At 39.9% G+C, this 17626-nt stretch overlaps 1 protein-coding gene across 2 annotated transcripts in view; it reads left to right on the top strand.

Moving 5' to 3' along the window:
• Window positions 1–17626, top strand: part of Sphkap (SPHK1 interactor, AKAP domain containing) — a 127128-nt gene that overhangs the window by 89067 nt on the left and 20435 nt on the right. For both annotated transcript variants that reach the window (XM_077799615.1, XM_026396289.2), the window contains exons 4-8: window positions 198–257; window positions 1954–2088; window positions 8319–8574; window positions 9974–11486; window positions 11544–13748. In XM_077799615.1, coding sequence (XP_077655741.1) covers window positions 198–257; window positions 1954–2088; window positions 8319–8574; window positions 9974–11486; window positions 11544–13748 — 4169 coding nt within the window. The remainder of the gene's footprint in view (window positions 1–197; window positions 258–1953; window positions 2089–8318; window positions 8575–9973; window positions 11487–11543; window positions 13749–17626) is intronic.

Raw genomic sequence — 17626 nt, 5'->3', positions numbered from 1 at the left:
CTGCTGAGACCACTGGGCAGCTCTCAGCAGTGCACCACAGACCTGTGTAGGAACCCAAAGGTGAAATGATGGTTTCTATGCCAACCTATATAAAATGTGTGGACTGGCAAAACAGTTCCCCAAACTGATTCCTGCTTTCTTCCCAAAAGCCTGTTGGGTTTTTCATTTAATTGACTGTTTTTTCCTCTGTTTCCCAGGTCTGCTTTGTGAACCTGGATGTCAACAAGGATGCAAGCAGCACAGAGCACCTGCAGCAGGTAACACCGGGAAGCTGGACTCTCCAGGAGCTCACTGTAAGAGCTGCCCAATCTGACCCCATGCTTACGTGATGACGTTCATTTAAAGAGACTACAGTGAGAGGGCCTCACCACAGCCTGAAGCCCCGACCCTCCTGGCTTCTTTCCCAGGACTTTGCCCTTCTTAACATTCGTGAAACTTGCTTTTCGGTGTCAGAACTGTTTTTAGCATGCTCTTCCTCTGGCCCACCAGTGCCTCAATGCATCTGCTCTCTCCTTCCTTCACCCCCAACACCCAGTCTGGGGCAACGTTTTCATGTTTTTTGTAAAACCTGAATGATACCAGCCAATCCCTCCTCTGACTCTTAGGTTGCTCCTTCCTGCTGCTTCCATCAGACCCTAACCTTGACTTCCGTGTTTTACACCCATCCGGGGCTTGAACTTTATGGACCTTGTAGTAGCTTATGTTCCCAAGCATGTCCAAGGTTGTGAGAACCTTGTCGTGAATCCCTGACAGAACGTAAGCACTCGGAGTTCTCCTCCGTTCTTTGGAAACAGTCTGCAGGACCATGGGAAGAATTAAGTGGTGTGATAAGATTGTCATTCCATGCCCAAAGCTGACAGTCTGCCCTTGCCATTTGGTGTAATACTGTTCAGAGTATACCATCTGCAGCTTGATTATCACAGAACGGTAGAAGGATTACTTAGTTACTCAGTATCGGGTATCTAAGTACTCCCTACTCAATACTGACAATCACTCGGTTACTCTTATCATATTTTCTCCTGGTAATGTTGCACCAAAGCAACATGAACCCAGTTGTTCACACAGATATCCTTTACAAATCTTCACTACCCTCTAACTATCATCATCTGTGTATTTCTGGAAGAATTTTCAAGAGCAAGTGTACATACAGTTTTATTTGATGGGATTATGGTGTTGAGTTCATTGAAAAGAGAACAGGGAGGATGAAAGCAAGCAGGCACGTCCAGACCCTGTGAGTGATTTGAGACAATCTCCTGGCATGATGTGGAGCAGGCACATTGGCACTGATTTGTGCCAGCAACTAACTCTGGGCTGCTTCTGTATAAAATGAAAGCAATAATGGTACCTAGTATACACAGGACTGTCATGAGGATTAAATACAAAACGATGTAAGATATGGACAGTCCTTAGTACAGTGCTTGGTACACAAAGAAAAATCAATGTTAGTCATTATCTTTACCATTATTATTGTTAAACAGAAAATCATTGGTGAACAATTCTTTGTTTGAAAGCTTAAGAAGGGAATTTTTCTACACTATTATTTATGTCTATTGTGTGGTATTAATTACTAAATGATCACTTTGGAAAATTTAGAGCTAAAGAGTTTCTAAAACTTAAATTTTCTATTCCAGTCTTAATTCTTTTTTTTAATATTTATGGTTTTTAGTTTTAGGTGGACACAATATCTTTTTTATTTTTATGTGGTGTTGAGGATCAAACCCATGCCAGGCGAGTGCGCTACCGCTTGAGCCACATCCCCAGCCCTATATTCCAGTCTTAATTCTTATGTTTTTATTTTACATAATTTCTTCTGGTAATAGCTTTAATAGATTGAGCAATTTGAACTATGAGCAGTTACATAAATAAATCATTTTGCACATAAAATAGTTTGGGAGTTATCATTATGGAAGTGAAAAGAAAAAATCTAAACTAATAAAGATTCTTGTTCTACAGAAACTGGTCAATGTTTCTCCAGATCTTCCAAAACTTATCAGCACCATGAACGTCCAACAACCAAAAGAAAATGAAATTGTCCTCCTGAGTGGGTTAGCATCTGGTAATCTCCAAGCAGATTTTGAAGTTTCACAGGTATGAAAGCCAAGTTCTTGATAAGACATTCACTTTGTACTATGTTATCCAAAGTCAGCTCAGTGAAGATTGATATGAACCCAAAATAGATGCCTCACATAAGCTCCTATACCATAAAAATCAACATAGTATCTGTATTTGATAATAGTCTTTATTAGTATTTCTTCAAAATATTGTCACTTGAAAATTGACAAAACTTATCTTGCATTAATTCTTAATTTCTAATATCTCCTCAAAAATCAATGATTCTCAGTTGTTCTTGAACTAGAGTAGACACATTGGGCAATGACTTTCTTGGTTTCTGAAATCTAGTAGATAACCAAAAACAGAATTTTCTTTTCTTTTAGGAACATTACCAAACTTCCAACTCATAACATGTGATTTTGAGATCCTATAACATCATCTTTCTAGGTTCTATTTACTCCTTAGGAAATACCAAACTAGTCAAAGCTAGTAAATAAAGACCTGCAGTCCCAAGTTTTCTTGGACCCAAGAATAAAATCCCCAGACAAAAGAAATATTATTAAAAATAAAACAGGAAATAAAATACTATTATTATGACTCAGTGCATTCATGTCCATTAATATTATATAAATCATCATCAAAACACTTACTTGAGGAAATATGGGTAAAGCTGTTCAATTTGCAATAAAAATACACACAAGGTCTCTTATAGTGATACATAACATAACTCCAGATTAAAATAATGAGCATTTACTTCCTACCATATTGTTCTTCCTTAGATTTTAGTTTTGCTCTCAATTTTGAAATCTTTTTTTTTCTTCAATCTTTAAAAATCTTCAAAACATAGGAAGCCCAGCATTATTATAGCTCATCTCCAGATGACTCATGAAGATTTCTCCCCAGCCCAATACAATTTTCTAATTGAAATTCTCATCTAATAGCATTTTCCCTGAGCAGAGAGTCTAGGTTTATGAGAGAGGAAAAAAATAGAAACTGACTCTATATTATGAAAAACTATGGTGATCAGAAATAAGGTTCAAACCTGAGTTTCACAAGTGTTAGAGCTGAAAGTCTATATCACCTCTACTGCTATGCCCTGGTAATGTGTTTCTCCCTTCATCCCCCACCCCATTTAAAAGATTTTTGCTTCACTGGATGTAGAGCTCATTAATATAACACATGAAACTCCAGGTGAAGGAGCCCATATAGAAGACTGGCTCTCCTGGAAGCCAAAGCGTTTGCTCTTTTATAATAAATAAGAGCAGAAAGTCCTTGGCCTGTTCATATATCTACACCTTGGTATAATAGTTTTCTTTAATAAAGCAGGGATTTCATTATCCATAACTGAATCTTGCTAACCAGAATACTGTTATAACTGAATAGACATCATTTTGGATTTGAAGCCAAACAATGTGGATCTTTCTGAGGTTGGTCTGTCCATCTATAATAGTGGAATGGTAACAATTTCTACTTTGTGGGATTCATTTGAGGGATGACATGAAATAGGTAAAAAACACATTGTTTAAAACAAACTTTAGTTTCTGTGACAAAGAAAAGGAGGTAGAGTTAAATCGTAAGAAACCCGGCATTTTACAAAAATATACAATTGAAACTATTTTCCAAAGAAAAAGAAAATCCAATTCCAGAGAAAATGGTTTATCTCCAAATTTCAAGCTTTACAATAATGATTTTCTAAGTAATATGAAATGTCAATTAATAAGCAAGAAGGTTTTATTGATAGGTGTTTATATATCTTTGATTTTGTAGCTACTAACAGGCATGTATGGTATAGATTTTACAGGAATCTTAAGTCATTTTTTAATTTATAAACAAATTGCAAATTATGTCTTTAAAACATAACAGAGAATAAAAACTTTGTTTCTAACTTCTTTATAACATCAACATTTCTTATTTTCTATTTTTTTTTTACCAAAGTGCCTTTTCTTTATGGAACATTTTTTCTAAATTTTGGTAAATGCAGGTATTATTTGAAAACCCCAATTTCAAAGACTTCCAAAGACTCTATGAAAATTGATACTGACATTAATTGGACCTGACCTTGAGTTGAACTTGCTAGACTGATTATCCTCAGGATTCTTAATTAAACATGATAGAAAATTAGCTTCAGCACAAAGAGAATGTACTGTCTCACATAGCTAAGCAAATTCAGGGGACAGATTAGATGTGGGGATTGAGCAATGCCATCAAGACATGGGTTTTCTCTTTTAGTCTCTTTTCTGTTTTCTCTCCATTGGTCTGATTATCCCACAAGTTCCTCCCACAAGGAGACAATAGCCCTTCAGGTTCAAGGTGAATTAAAAAAAAAAAAGTCCCTTCCAACTGGCTCCTAGCAGGTCTTTTTGAGTCCCAGGAGCCCTTAAGTGCACCTGCCCATTTTTGAGCCAATTGCTGTGAGCTGAGCAGTGCATGGTTCAGATTGGCCAGGCCTGAGTCACATGATCACCCTTGGAGTTGAAGATGAATAAACTCTATGTGAATTGTTTGGACAGTGAATGAGGCAGAATATGGTGCCCAACAGAGTATGAGAACCAGAGGACAAATGATGCTGGGTTAGAAAAACATCAAATACCTTCTCTGAGATCAGAGAGAATAGAGTGGTCAAGAACTTATTAAAGATCACTCATAAAATCATGTGGCTCGTGCCTATAATTGCAACCACCGGGGAGGCTGAGTCAGGAAGATCACTTGAGCCCAAGAATTTTAGAGACCAGCATGGGCAAGAAAGACTACATCTCAAAGAACAGACGACCAAACATGTTTGGAATTCGGCACACTTTTTCTAAGAGCTATCAAGAATTGCTGGTAAGCTACCTCCCTCTTAAACATGCCACATCTCTGTATTATAGGGATCCTGGTCACTTCCTAGGTATCTCTTCACCTTTCTGCAATCTCCCAAAGCTACTACATCACTTTTAGGTACCACAACCTGTATGTTCCAATAGATTGGCGGTGTGGGGGCAGCAGAACCCCACTCTAGCCAACCATAGCAAGGATTTCCTTGTTGAGGGATAGATTGGGTTTGGTTGTTTTGCACATTGAACTTTGTGACCTATTAAGATGGAGACAGCTGCAGAGGCAACCCAAGGTGTGTTATTCTGGGATGTCTGAATCAGTTGACCTAAGGTCTTGGCTAAGAATCCCATTAACCTCTGAGGAAGGTAATAAACAAGTCACATTGACTCTTTGACCCAGGAAATTAAAATATCAAAGGAGATTTTTTTTTTTTTTTTTTTTTTGGTGACAAGCCTGAAACTTTCAGAAGGCCAGGCTTATTCCATTTCTCTTAACTTCAATTTTCTAGTCCAAAAAATTGAGATTAAAAAATAATAATAAACATTCTCAAAGGCTTGTAACAATAATGATTTGACAAAAAAAAAAAAAACATGAATGTACCTTGAAAAATACAAGGGACTATTCAAAAATTTTTCTTTCATATTAAAAAAAAATAAAGAAAGAAGAGCATGGTAGAAAAAGAGCACCAAAATCAAAATTAAGTGTTAAGATGGAGTCCTAACACCAAGAGAAACCATCCAGTCACTAATTGGTGAGGCTTTGGGGGCAAAAAGGCAGAATAATATTGCAAGGATGATGTGGAGAATTGTCATAAATTCTTGAGAAGTTTTGTTTTCTGTGAGAAGTTTTCTCTTTATGTCTTTGTCTTTTCACCTCAACAAACTACTCCATTGCTTTTTTTCTTATTCATATTTTTATCCATGACTAAGACACTAGCAGGATATTATGCCCTGTCTCCCGGGGAAATTGTTTGATTCATATTTGCATCTCATGATGTACTTTACATATAATATGCATTCAGAAAATGTCTGGTATGTTCCACTTTAGTGTATTATGTCTAAATTCAGTGGAAGGAAAATTAATGAAGAGAGTTACCATTAATCTATAGAGTAGTTCCTTGTCATTCAGGGGATCATAGCCACTTTGTAAATTCAATAAAGCTATAAACCAATGCATTGCAAATGCTAATAATATATGTAGAGATCCCTAACAGATTCCTTGAAAATGCAGCTTATATAGTAGGTCCTGGGTGAATTCTAAGATGATACATTTCTAAGCAGCTTCCAAGAAAAGGACTATGTATGAGTCCATAGTCCACACTTTTAAAAGCCAGATTGTGGACCACTTTCACTGAAAAATGGCTCCAATCACATATGCACAGTGATGAAGTTTTAACCAGCTTTGAATGGCTGTGACCAATATACCTGACAAGAACAACTTAAAGAAGGAAGAGTTTAGTTGGTTTACAATTTTAGGGGTTCTGTGCATGGTCAGCTGATTCCATAGCTCTGGGCCCAAGGTGAGACAGAATATCATGGTGAAAGGTTCTGGTGAAAAAAAAAAAAAAAACAGCTCAAGACATGGAAACCAGGAATCATAGGGACCTCCACTCACCAAGGATAAGCGTAAATTCTAGAGGCGCACCTCTACAGTGATCTGCCACAATTACCACCCAGTGATTTCATATCAGTGGCTTATTTCACTGATTAGGTTATACCTCTCATAACCTGATCATCTCACCTCTGAAAATTCTTTTATTGTCTCACCTAAGCTTTTGTGGGACACCTCGTATCTCAACCATAACAGATGAATTCTATTTCCTACCATATAAAGATTCCAGAACCCCTTGGAGAATGATTGAACTTTCCATTTTATATTGATCTTTTCTAGAATAACTCTAGGTATAATGGTCAACTGAAAGTTGATAAATAATGTAACAAAAAAAAGTAAGCGACTTTATGAAATACAGTACAAATGTCTGTGTGGACATAGCCCTCTGTCAGATTCACTCTCATAAACACACACGTTCAGACTTGGGGACTCCAGAATGGCAAGCTCATTAGTAGTAGAACCAAGAAACTTCAACCTCAGATAAACATATGATTGAATAATTCTTTCTTCTAAATTGAGCATTGAAACGTAACAATATTTTCCTCAAACATTTCAAATTCTACTTCAGAAAAAAAATCTATTTAGTGATCCCCTGAACACGAATTCTTATTTTCATTCAGAGAATTTTCACTTAAAATTTTTTCTTATGAAAATAAAAACCCATGCAGACATAATTCATTCTCATGATTTACTAATAATCTGTCCAGGAGCAATTGAAATTTTTAATTGCTATTTAACAAAAATAATATGTGTAGATAAAATGTGTCCTGGAAAACAGGTATATGGTCTGAAGCCCTAGAACTGAACAGAATTAAACAGGTCTAACTGAGACACTGTGGGATAATTTGGGCCTTTTGATCATTGTTTTCCCTATACACCAGTTCCCAGAAGCTTTCTTTAAATTTCATGTTGACTCCTTCTTCAGATGAGCAATACAAATGAAAAGATCTAACTCTAGTTGATAAAACATTGACTATGCATCCAAAATTCTGGCAGAACCTTCACTGAACATCATCAGGGCAGAGAAAGACATTGGCCTGAAGAGCTAGAACTCAATTTAATCAAAAGAAGCGACCCAGCCAGCGTGCACACAGCTTTTCCCAGGCTTCTTCCTGACTCCAGACCTTGGCTTCCTTTCCATAGAGCATTTAATCTGGGAACATTATCATGGTAAATTCTTTCTCTGCCCCTTTGAAATGCACATCATTTCCAGATTTAAGACCCAGAAATGTCTTTTTATAGGAAGTAGGGGCCATCTCTTTGCAAAGCCCTCATCAAAGATGTTAGTGCTCCATCTCTCAGTCTCTGTGGGACAGTTAGAACAAAACTCCTCTATGCAACCTGCACCCAGTCATGAAACCAACTCTGGTCACAAATACTCAAGAAAGCTTACTTTTACATTGACTTTGGGTCAAGCTCGTTAGCAAAGGCCTTAGGCCTCCCCCTTCCCCCCAGATCTCAAGTTTGTAGCCTTGTGTTTCAGTGCGGCTGTGATCTGAGTTCTGAATTCTCTCCCTTATTTAATAGCCTTGAATAAAATATCTCTTGCCTGTTGAACTTTTCATGATTCAATTTTTGCTTTCACCAGGGAAAACCAAAATATGTGATACAGCTGGTCCAATATCCCCTAAGTTAAGCTTTCTCCTTGGGTGCCTTGTGTTCCCAAATACCACTTGATTTTTTTCTCAAGCAGCTCATCAACATAAGCCAGAAGATATTTGAAATATTTTTTAAGATTTCCCACTCTTTTTATCAGGAGAGGTTGGTGCACAGTGGAAGGTCAGAAGCAATGGTGTTCTATTTCCCTTTCGAGCAGTGTCTTCTTTTCTCTCTGCTTGTAGTGCCCTTGGCTGCCAGATATCTGCCTGGTCCAATGTGCAAGAGGGAACAGACCGAACAGTACCAACTGCATCATCTTTGAAATCAACAAATTCTTGATTGGTCTGGAACTGGTGCAGGAGCGGCAGCACCACCTGGAAACAAATATCTTGAAACTGGAGGATGACACAAACTGCTCCTTGTCCTCAATCGAGGAAGACTTTCTCACTGCCTCTGAGCACTTGGAGGAGGAAAGCGAGGTGGAAGAATATAAGAACGGTGAGCACTTTTCAATAAGAAAAATGCACATCCCGAAATTAGTCACCATACAAAAATGTCTGCGTGAGATTTCAGAAAAGTTTCAGTTTGGCTGACACGACATAATCTTCAGTTGCTAGGTTGTGAGAAGGAAGAAAGATAACACTGGTGAAGATGCTGGTTAATGTACTTTGCAGACTTAACAGTTGGATGGTTGCAGACTTCCAAAAGATGCCTTAGGGATGCTAAAGGAAATCTGTGTGGCTTAAGAGGAAATTTTCCTTCCTGGCAGAGATGGAAGCTATTCCTGGGAGGACAGTTGGTTTCCCTAAGACTTCCATAAAAGGCAAATATTAGTTGGAGTCAAGTTGGACTGGCCTGAATTTGAATCCCAGAACTGTCACTTTGAGGTTGTGAGACCTAGAATCATCAATCTAATCTTTTTGAGTCATAGTTACCTTATCTAAAATTTGAGAGGACAATAGTGTCTATAGCTACTGATCTTTGTGAGGATAGAAAGAGAGAATCCAGGAAAGTACTTAGCATTTATTTATTCAGCTGGTTCTGTTGACCCCTAGAGCTCAATTAATGGGGTTCATCTTCCTCACTCTTAGCCATAGAGGAAAAAACACCCAGATTTCTTGCAATTATTGCTGGGCAAGTCCTATGCAAACTTCAGAGTAAATCTTTGCAACAAGGCCCACTATTGAGCTTGCTCTAAACATCCTCCTCTTTCCTCCTCTTTTCTTTTTGCACATTAGAAAGCTCTAAGATGCAATTATCTGTGTTCCTTAATTTTTATTTCCCCTGAAAAATGGTGATCAGCCTTTAGTCCTTGCATCAAAAGCCACTTTGTTGGGTAGCATCCCATAATGGAGTTCAAAAGAATTTTAAGATTCACTTTTCCTAACAATATCCAGCCATGGAATGGGCTGAAGTACTGATACATGCTACAACACAGATGCAGTATCCTCAGTGGAAGAAGCCAGTTGTAAAAGACTTCATATTGTAGGACTCCACTTATATGAAACATCCATAATAGACAAATCCTTGGAGATAAAAAAAAGAGTAGTGGTTGCCAAGAGGAAGGAGGGAATGGATAACCAGTACAGAGTTTCTCATTGGGATGATGAAAATGCTCTGGAATTAAGTCATGGTGATAATTTTACAGCATTTTGAATGTGCTAGAAGTCACTGCATTGCCTTTTAATGGTTAAAATGGTTAGTTTTGTTATGCTGATTTTATGTCAATTAAAAATGTGTAAGAATCTAAAAAAAGTTCACAATGCTTCATTTGAAGAAAAAAACAAATAAAAATAAGATAGTGCATTAAGGCAATTTTGGAAAGTAATTGTTATTTTAGACCCATGGCAACTTGATATTCAAAAAATAATAGTGGCCCTCATTTTCTCTTTACTAGGTTATGAAAATATAAATCTGTCAGCCAATGCTTTGGAAAGTAAAAAGCAAAAGAGAGTCACCCAAGAGGAACGGGATTACAACAAAGAAAAGTTGCTTTATGCTCTGGAAGACAAATGCATTAACAAATATTCACCTTTTATTAAAACAGAAGGATATCTAGAAAAGGTAGCAGAGAACACAGGTTTGCAGAGTCTAGATGTTACCACCAAGCCATCCCAGTGGAAGGGTGAGGCTATGAGGAATGAGCAACCAGCTACCAATTATTATTATTCAGAACATTGTAAAGGTCAAGTAGAAAAACCTCAGGCATTGTGTATTCCAAGTGATGCTTATTTCTCCATGATGGGTAAGAAAGATGGACCTTCTGCATATGGTATTGTCACTGAACATGGCAACAGCCTAGATCCAGGAGATCATGAAGGCCGGAGAAACTCACTTCCTCCTATCCAAGATGGAGAAGCCACAACTGGCGAGTATGCTACAAATTTAGCAGAATCTGTGCTACAAGATGCATTTATCAGATTATCTCAGTCTCAACCTACACCAGCCCAGGAATCTGCAGTCAGTGTTTCTGTAGGAAGTGCTCTGCTTCCCACTAGCTGCTCAACAAAAGATGTAGTTGTCCCTCGGTCATGGGATGAGCTCCCCAAAATCGTCATAGTGCAGAGTCCAGAAGGCAGTGATGCTGGCCCTGAACCAGGCATCTCTTCCTGGCCTGAGATGGAGGTCTCTATGGAAACCGCAGGTGTTTTACCTGGAGAGGACCCCAGCAGACACCCTCAGAGTGCTGTAGAAGTAGCACTCGCCTGTGCAGCCACTGTGATTGGAACCATCTCCAGTCCACAGGCCACGGAAAGGTTCACAATGGAACAGGAATCCCTGTTAGCAAACTGTGCCCTGGGAGGCAATGGAGCACTTCAAGAGCAGGCATCTCAAGGACTCAAGGAGTCTTCCATCAGTGAATACTCCTTTCCATCGGCTTTGTGTGGCATGACTCAGGTGGCAAGTGCCGTAGCTGTCTGTGGTTTAGGTGAAAGGGAAGAAGTGACCTGTCCTGTATCCCCAAGTAGCTTCTTGCCTGCAACAGAAGATGCAGGAGCAATCCCTCCACTTTGTAGTTCAGCAACAGAGAGGAACGTGGAGGTGGGGAAGGAAGCCATTGCTGAGGCTTTGCTCACAGAGGCCGCTCTGGTTTTAACTAGGCCTCAGACCTACAGCAGCATTGGTGACCTCATGGAATCTGTGAACAGGAGCATCATGGAATCTGCTTCAAAGTCTCAGATGCTGTGCTCAGAAAATATCCTGAGGAATGAACTGACACAGACCTTGTCCAATGTTATTCTGAAGCATGCCATTGATGAAGTTCACCAGAAAAATAAAATAACCCACCCCAACGATGGCAGGCTTTCATCTGAAACACTGGACGCCTTAATGGAAAGCACAAATCGACTGCTCCACAGTGTGATATGCTGCACGTTCAAGAAGATGAACCAGATAGTGCAGCTTGGTCAGTGTCCTCCTGTCCTTTCTAAGGAGACCATCAGATGGAGGGAAATGGAACCCCTCAGCTATCAGCCATTTGATCAGGTTGCTGGTCAAGCAGGCACAAAAGACACAGAATATGCCAGTGACCATCCACTTAGCAATGCACAAAGCACTAGTCTTGTTGCCAGTGATATTATGGACCTGAAGCAAGACAAGAGCCAAGTGAGGGCAGGCCTCATGGAGAACCCCCCACTGCAATTTGAACTGTCCTGTAGTCGCAGAGTACTGGACTCTTCAACAGCTAAAACATCCTCCAAGGAAATGTGTATAGAAGGAACAGTGGGAGAAGACACAAAGGAGCCCCATCAGCCACCCAGGCACAAAGAGAAGGAACGCAGAGCCTCTTTCCAAGCAGAAAAGTTACCCACAGTGGACAAGTGTAGAAGCAGCTCCCAGGATGCGGAGGACAGTATCAATCCAAACACCCAAGAGAAGTACAGTAGTGTCATGCCCCTAAATAATGAAGTTCAAGTTCACCTGTCCTTGTTAGGGGACGAGTTGGCGCTTCCTGCTCAATCCACAAAGCAGGCAGAGGACTACTACATTACAGACTTTGCCGAAGAATTAGCAGAGACGGTTGTCTCCATGGCAACTGAAATCGCAGCAATCTGTCTTGACAACTCCTATGGAAAACAACCCTGGTTTTGCGCATGGAAAAGAGGGAATGAGTTTCTGGTGACCCCGAACGTATCCTGCCGACCCTTGAAGAGGAAGAAGGAAAGCCAGGGAGGTGATAGCAGCTTGAGGAAGCACAAGCCTCCTCGGCTCAGTGAGATCAAGCGGAAAACGGATGAACACCCTGAGCTTAAAGAGAAGCTGATGAACAGGGTGGTGGACGAGTCTATGAACCTCGAGGACATCCCCGATTCAGTCAATATTTTTGCAAATGAAGTGGCAGCCAAGATCATGAGCCTAACCGAGTTCTCCATGGTGGACGGCGTGTGGCAAGCCCAGAGCCATTCCCGGAATCGGTTACTGGGTAGCGACAGGTGGAACCGGCTGAAGGCCTCTAGCTGTGAAAGCATTCCGGAGGAGGACTCTGAGGCCAGGGCCTATGCCAACAGCCTGGGATTGTCGAGCACCTTAAGCCAGCCAGTCAGCAGGGCCAGCTCGGTCTCCAAGCAGTCGAGCTGCGAGAGCATCACTGATGAGTTTTCCAGGTTCATGGTCAACCAGATGGAAAACGAAGGGCGGGGATTTGAGTTGCTGCTGGATTACTATGCAGGCAAGAACGCCAGCAGCATTCTGAGCTCGGCGATGCGACAGGCGTGCCGGAAGAACGACCACCTTAGCGTGAGGCCGAGCTGCCCCTCTAAGCAGTCCAGCACCGAGAGCATCACTGAGGAGTTCTACAGGTACATGCTGAGGGACATTGAAAGAGAAAGCAAAGACGGCGCCTCCTCCAGAAGAAGCAGCCAGGATTGGACGTCAGGTTTACTGTCCCCGCCTGCACGATCCGCGCTGTGTTACAGACAGTCGTCCATGCCAGATACCAGGTCCCCCTGTGCCAGGTTAACAGTGAATGCACCAGTCAAAGCCAACTCCTTAGATGGCTTTGCCCAAAACTGCCCACAGGATTTCACAAGCGTACAGCCCGTCAGCGGAGCTTCCTCCTCGGGTCTCTGCAAATCTGACTCTTGCTTGTATCGAAGAGGTGGGACTGACCAGATCACAAACATGTTGATTCATGAAACGTGGGCAAACTCAATTGAGGCTCTCATGAGAAAGAACAAAATTTTCATAGATGATGCAGAGGGGGCTGAAGCCGGTCCTAATCCCCGGGGCTCTCCCTTGCAAGGGGAAAAGTGTGCAGACAGAATAGCTGCCAGCAGAGTGCACAGCAGGCCGCCTTTGCTTGTTCAGGAGTCTGTTGATTGCCGCAGGAAGGACTCTGTTGCTGAGAGCAAACGTCCTTCGGTGTCTTCTCCAAGCAAAACGGCTCCTCTTGTGAACCAGGATGGCTTAGATTGTGCAAAGAAAACTTCCTCGTGCTGTGACGCTGGCCCTCTAAATCACACCCGGAGGTCACTTTGCTCAAGGGATGTGCCTTTGATTCAGATTGAAACAGAGCAGAGAGAAGAGGATATCAGAGAACCTGAAGGAGAACCTGAATGCTTCCTATCCGAAAGTGGCGCCCCACAGGAAGCAGAAGAGCATTTGAGTCAAGACAAAGTCCCTGTTGTGGCCAGAGGTGGAGATACAGCTGTGAGCACCTGCCAAAACCCTAGGTGAGTGAATCATCTCTTAGACTCCAAGGGGAGCACGCCAGCCACTGGAGTCTGCACCTTAATTAGTATTGGTTCTAAATCTTAAGACATATGGGGACTGTATTGATGCAAGAAATAAATTTCTTAGACTATAACTGATCTTCCTGGGTTAATATGCATTTATAATATAAGCTGGCAGTGATTTTTTTTTAATTTCGAAAACAAATTAAATTAATTTATATCACAGAAGAAATAAGGTAGCTTTCCTCCCCTTTAAAACTAACATCCCATGGTTGGCTACCTTTTAAAATGTATTCATGATGATTTCAAGCCAAAAATGTGTGTGTGTGTGTGTGTGTGTGTGTATGTGTGTGTATTACACAATGCCAATTTATTAATGTAAAACTGATTAACTAATTTTAGAATTAGATTTTGAGGTTAAATATTTTGGCATCATTTCTCTAGTATTCCACCTTTCAAGGTTTTTCTTTTCTACCTTTTTCTAAAGATCTTTGTGAGAACACTGTGTCCCACAGGGGGTGGCTCTTTCGTGAATCGTGTAGTGTAAGTGAAAAGCAACACTGCTGTATTGTCATTTGAATGGTTTTGAACCAAAAAATCATAATGCAGTTGACAATACATTTTGAATTTGAGGCAAAGTAATTATTTTTCTCAAGCCAAACAAAGAGATGTCAATTTCTTTTGCAACTTCCAAACTCTATAGAAAATTCATATGAGAGTATTGTATCATTTGCATTATTCCTTTATTTTTAATCTATAAAGTTAAGCAAAACAGAAAAACAAAAACAAAACATTAAGCTTCTAGCTTTATACACATAATGTTGGAGAAATAACCAGTGTGGTCTTTTCAGAGACATGATTATTGTTCATTCTTTGCAAAGAGCCTGCAGTTTTTCAATGTTTTGCTGAAATTAACAAACTGAACACAGCCATCATCATGGAACTTCAGCAGCTTTCTAAAGTTTTTAATCCATTTCCATCTCCCCCAGGAAAGCAGAAGGGGTGCACCTTCAGGTCCTAAAGTTCCATGTTGGAGGGCATCATTATAGGATGCGTCGGTACATGGTCCAGTTGGACTTGAATGTCTCCTGCTTAGCCACTTAGTGCTCAGAACTTTACTTTGTAATTCAGTGAAATTCTGGAAGAAACCATGTAAACATAAGGACGAGAGACAAAGTTTAATAAATGACACAGGCTGAGCTGATCAAGAAATCAAGCTTTTATATACCAGCAATTCTCTATCTCTACACAAGACTTACTACAGACTTGGGTCCAGGCAGTATGGAAAATTATAATTTTTGAAAAGAAATCAAAGAATTAAAGAAACAAAATTGGCCAATATGCTATTGTAGGATAACCTTCACTTGAAATAGAAGTAAATAGAAAACCCCGATCATAGATTCTAGGTGTCTGACTTAAATTCATGACCAAGCTGAGACTCAATCAGAAGCCACCTAAGTAGGCAGAATTCACGAACTGGCATGCAACAAAATTCAAGGTTGTGAGCTCAGATCAAATAGCAGTTGTCATTGAAGTTGAAATAAGTACATTACATCATTTTGAATTGAATATCACTGATACTGTGCTTAAAATAGGTACAACCCTGGGGAGTTCCACAAACAATTTTTGAAAAGTGTATGATTAAGACCTCCAACTGACTCAGGGTTGTGCTTCATATATGACCTAAGCACACAAGCCCTCAACACTAATATGGATTTCTGATTTGGTTTTCTACCAATGAAGCAAAAAGAATGTGAAATTATCTATCCTAGAAAGTCAAAAGCTGGATCACCAGTAAGGTTTTGAAAATACTTTTCTTTGTGTAGCAATATAACAAACTGTTTGAGACCAGGAACTCTATAATAGACCTTGAGCTGGGGCAGCCTGAGCCAGTTTCTAATCTCTGAACCTGTAAGTGGAAATAATAGTAATGATAACCTCATGAAATGTCACAGTGACTTGGTTGCTGCAAGCACTCAGGAAATGCTTATGATATCCTTGCCATCTGTTCTTTAGGGTGAAGGTGTATAGTGGCCATTATTCCAGGAGAATTCTTCCCCCCCCAAAGAAAACTGTCATGGAAAATGAGAGTTTTATTAAAACAAAGAGATTTGCCAGAGTGGGTGGAATTTAGTCACCATTATATTACATTTTCTAAGCTCAGTTTTCATTATGGGATTTGATTTGTCAAAATAACAAAATAAAGAACTCAATTACCAGTGAAGGATTATACTTACTTATGCACAAGAGCGAGGTAGGTGACACAGGCTCTCTCAATTTTCTTTGGAAGTGGAGAAGTATCATGGCCTGAAGATATCTTTAGGTGATTCTCTGAGGGACAGTTTCATAATTATTAAAAATTTCATTAAGATTCAACACACTAAATAAAAATCACTTTCTGACTTTTTTATTAGCTGAAAGAATAACAACTTCAGATTCATTTTGGAAGGCATTCCCTAAAACAAACACCTGTTGTCTTTTACGTCAGCATATTTTTTAACATATCTGAATGATCCTTCCATGATAGAAAGTTGAATCATCTGGGGAAATCTTGTTTGGGGTTTGGACTAAATTAAAGAGTATGGAAAGTAGAGTGGTAAATTGTAGCTTACCCTGTGGCAGCTCTTGAGGCATTTACCAGTCTCAGTGTCTATGGATTGATCTTCTAAAGTCCAATAGAAAACAGAAAATGAGACCGTTGGTTTCAGTTCCAAATCTTCTCCACTCATAAACCCAGAGAATAGAAGGACTTCCAGAGTAAGCCAACTTCAGCTCCAAAAGGGTATAACCATCCACAAACTAAGGGAAGAGTTGACCAACCAGAAAAGGGGGCCAATGAGAAAATTTCTGAGGGTTAGGGCTTGAGGGTAAAAGGAAACAAAACTCCCTAAGAATTTATAACCACAGCTTTCCTAATTCATGTGTGGAGCTCTAATTTGGGCTATCTGTGTGACCCAGGAAACCCCAAACTGTTAGATTACCTTAAAGGAATTTCAGGTTAAAATCCTTGTAAGAGTTTGACAGAAAGCAAATCTACTTCTCTGGAGATTTAAGTCCAAGTCGTAAAGGATTCCAAAGCCCTGTCAAATACGAGCTAAGAACTTCAAACTGCAAAATACACATGGAATTAAGGCATCATAAGCAAGACTCAGCATAATCATCAAATTGCAAAATTAACCCTACCAAGGACCTCTGAGGCCAGAATTATCAGAGAAAGAACATGATATATTTTAAGAATTTTAGAAGGATACACAGACCAGGAACTCAGAGCAAACTATAATCAAAAATAGAACTAGGCAGATATAAAAAATCAAATACTATGAAGATGAAAACTATGTTAATTGAAATAGATAAACCACCAGATGTATATTTTTAAATGTTGTTGAAAAATAAATATCAATAATAAATTTGAAAAAGAAGGAAGGAAAAAAATAAAGGACTTCTTTTTTCAATTACAAAGGAGTTACTGAAGCTGAGAGGCTGTTCCTCTATAAACCGGAAAAATTTACAAAATGTATTAAGCAACTATTTTCACACAGTGCACAATACACGGCATATTGAGGGAAGAAAACAAACATGGTGAGCCCTATAACTGCCCCAACTGTCTGCCTAGATTTCCTTTAAAGACAAGAGTGCATGGAGGGCCAACCAGAGCAGAGCTTGGGGTTATTGAGTTGAGGAGACAGAGATTGGACAAAGCGGTGAAGAAAGAATTCTAGAACCTGCTGAGGGGTCCCTAAAGCCTGTTACTGAACACTGAGCCAGGCATGCCTATGTACTATCCCACAGAGCCGGAGAGCTCAGTCCTGAACAACTCCGCATGCTCACGTGAGACTGGAAAGAGGCTTAGTTCCAACAGCCAGAGAACAGATCCTATG

Source organism: Urocitellus parryii, chromosome 1 (genome assembly GCF_045843805.1).
Source record: "Urocitellus parryii isolate mUroPar1 chromosome 1, mUroPar1.hap1, whole genome shotgun sequence".
Taxonomy (NCBI): Eukaryota; Metazoa; Chordata; class Mammalia; order Rodentia; family Sciuridae; genus Urocitellus; species Urocitellus parryii.
Note: the sequence above shows the minus strand (reverse complement) of the source record. Positions and strands in the feature narration are given on the sequence as shown.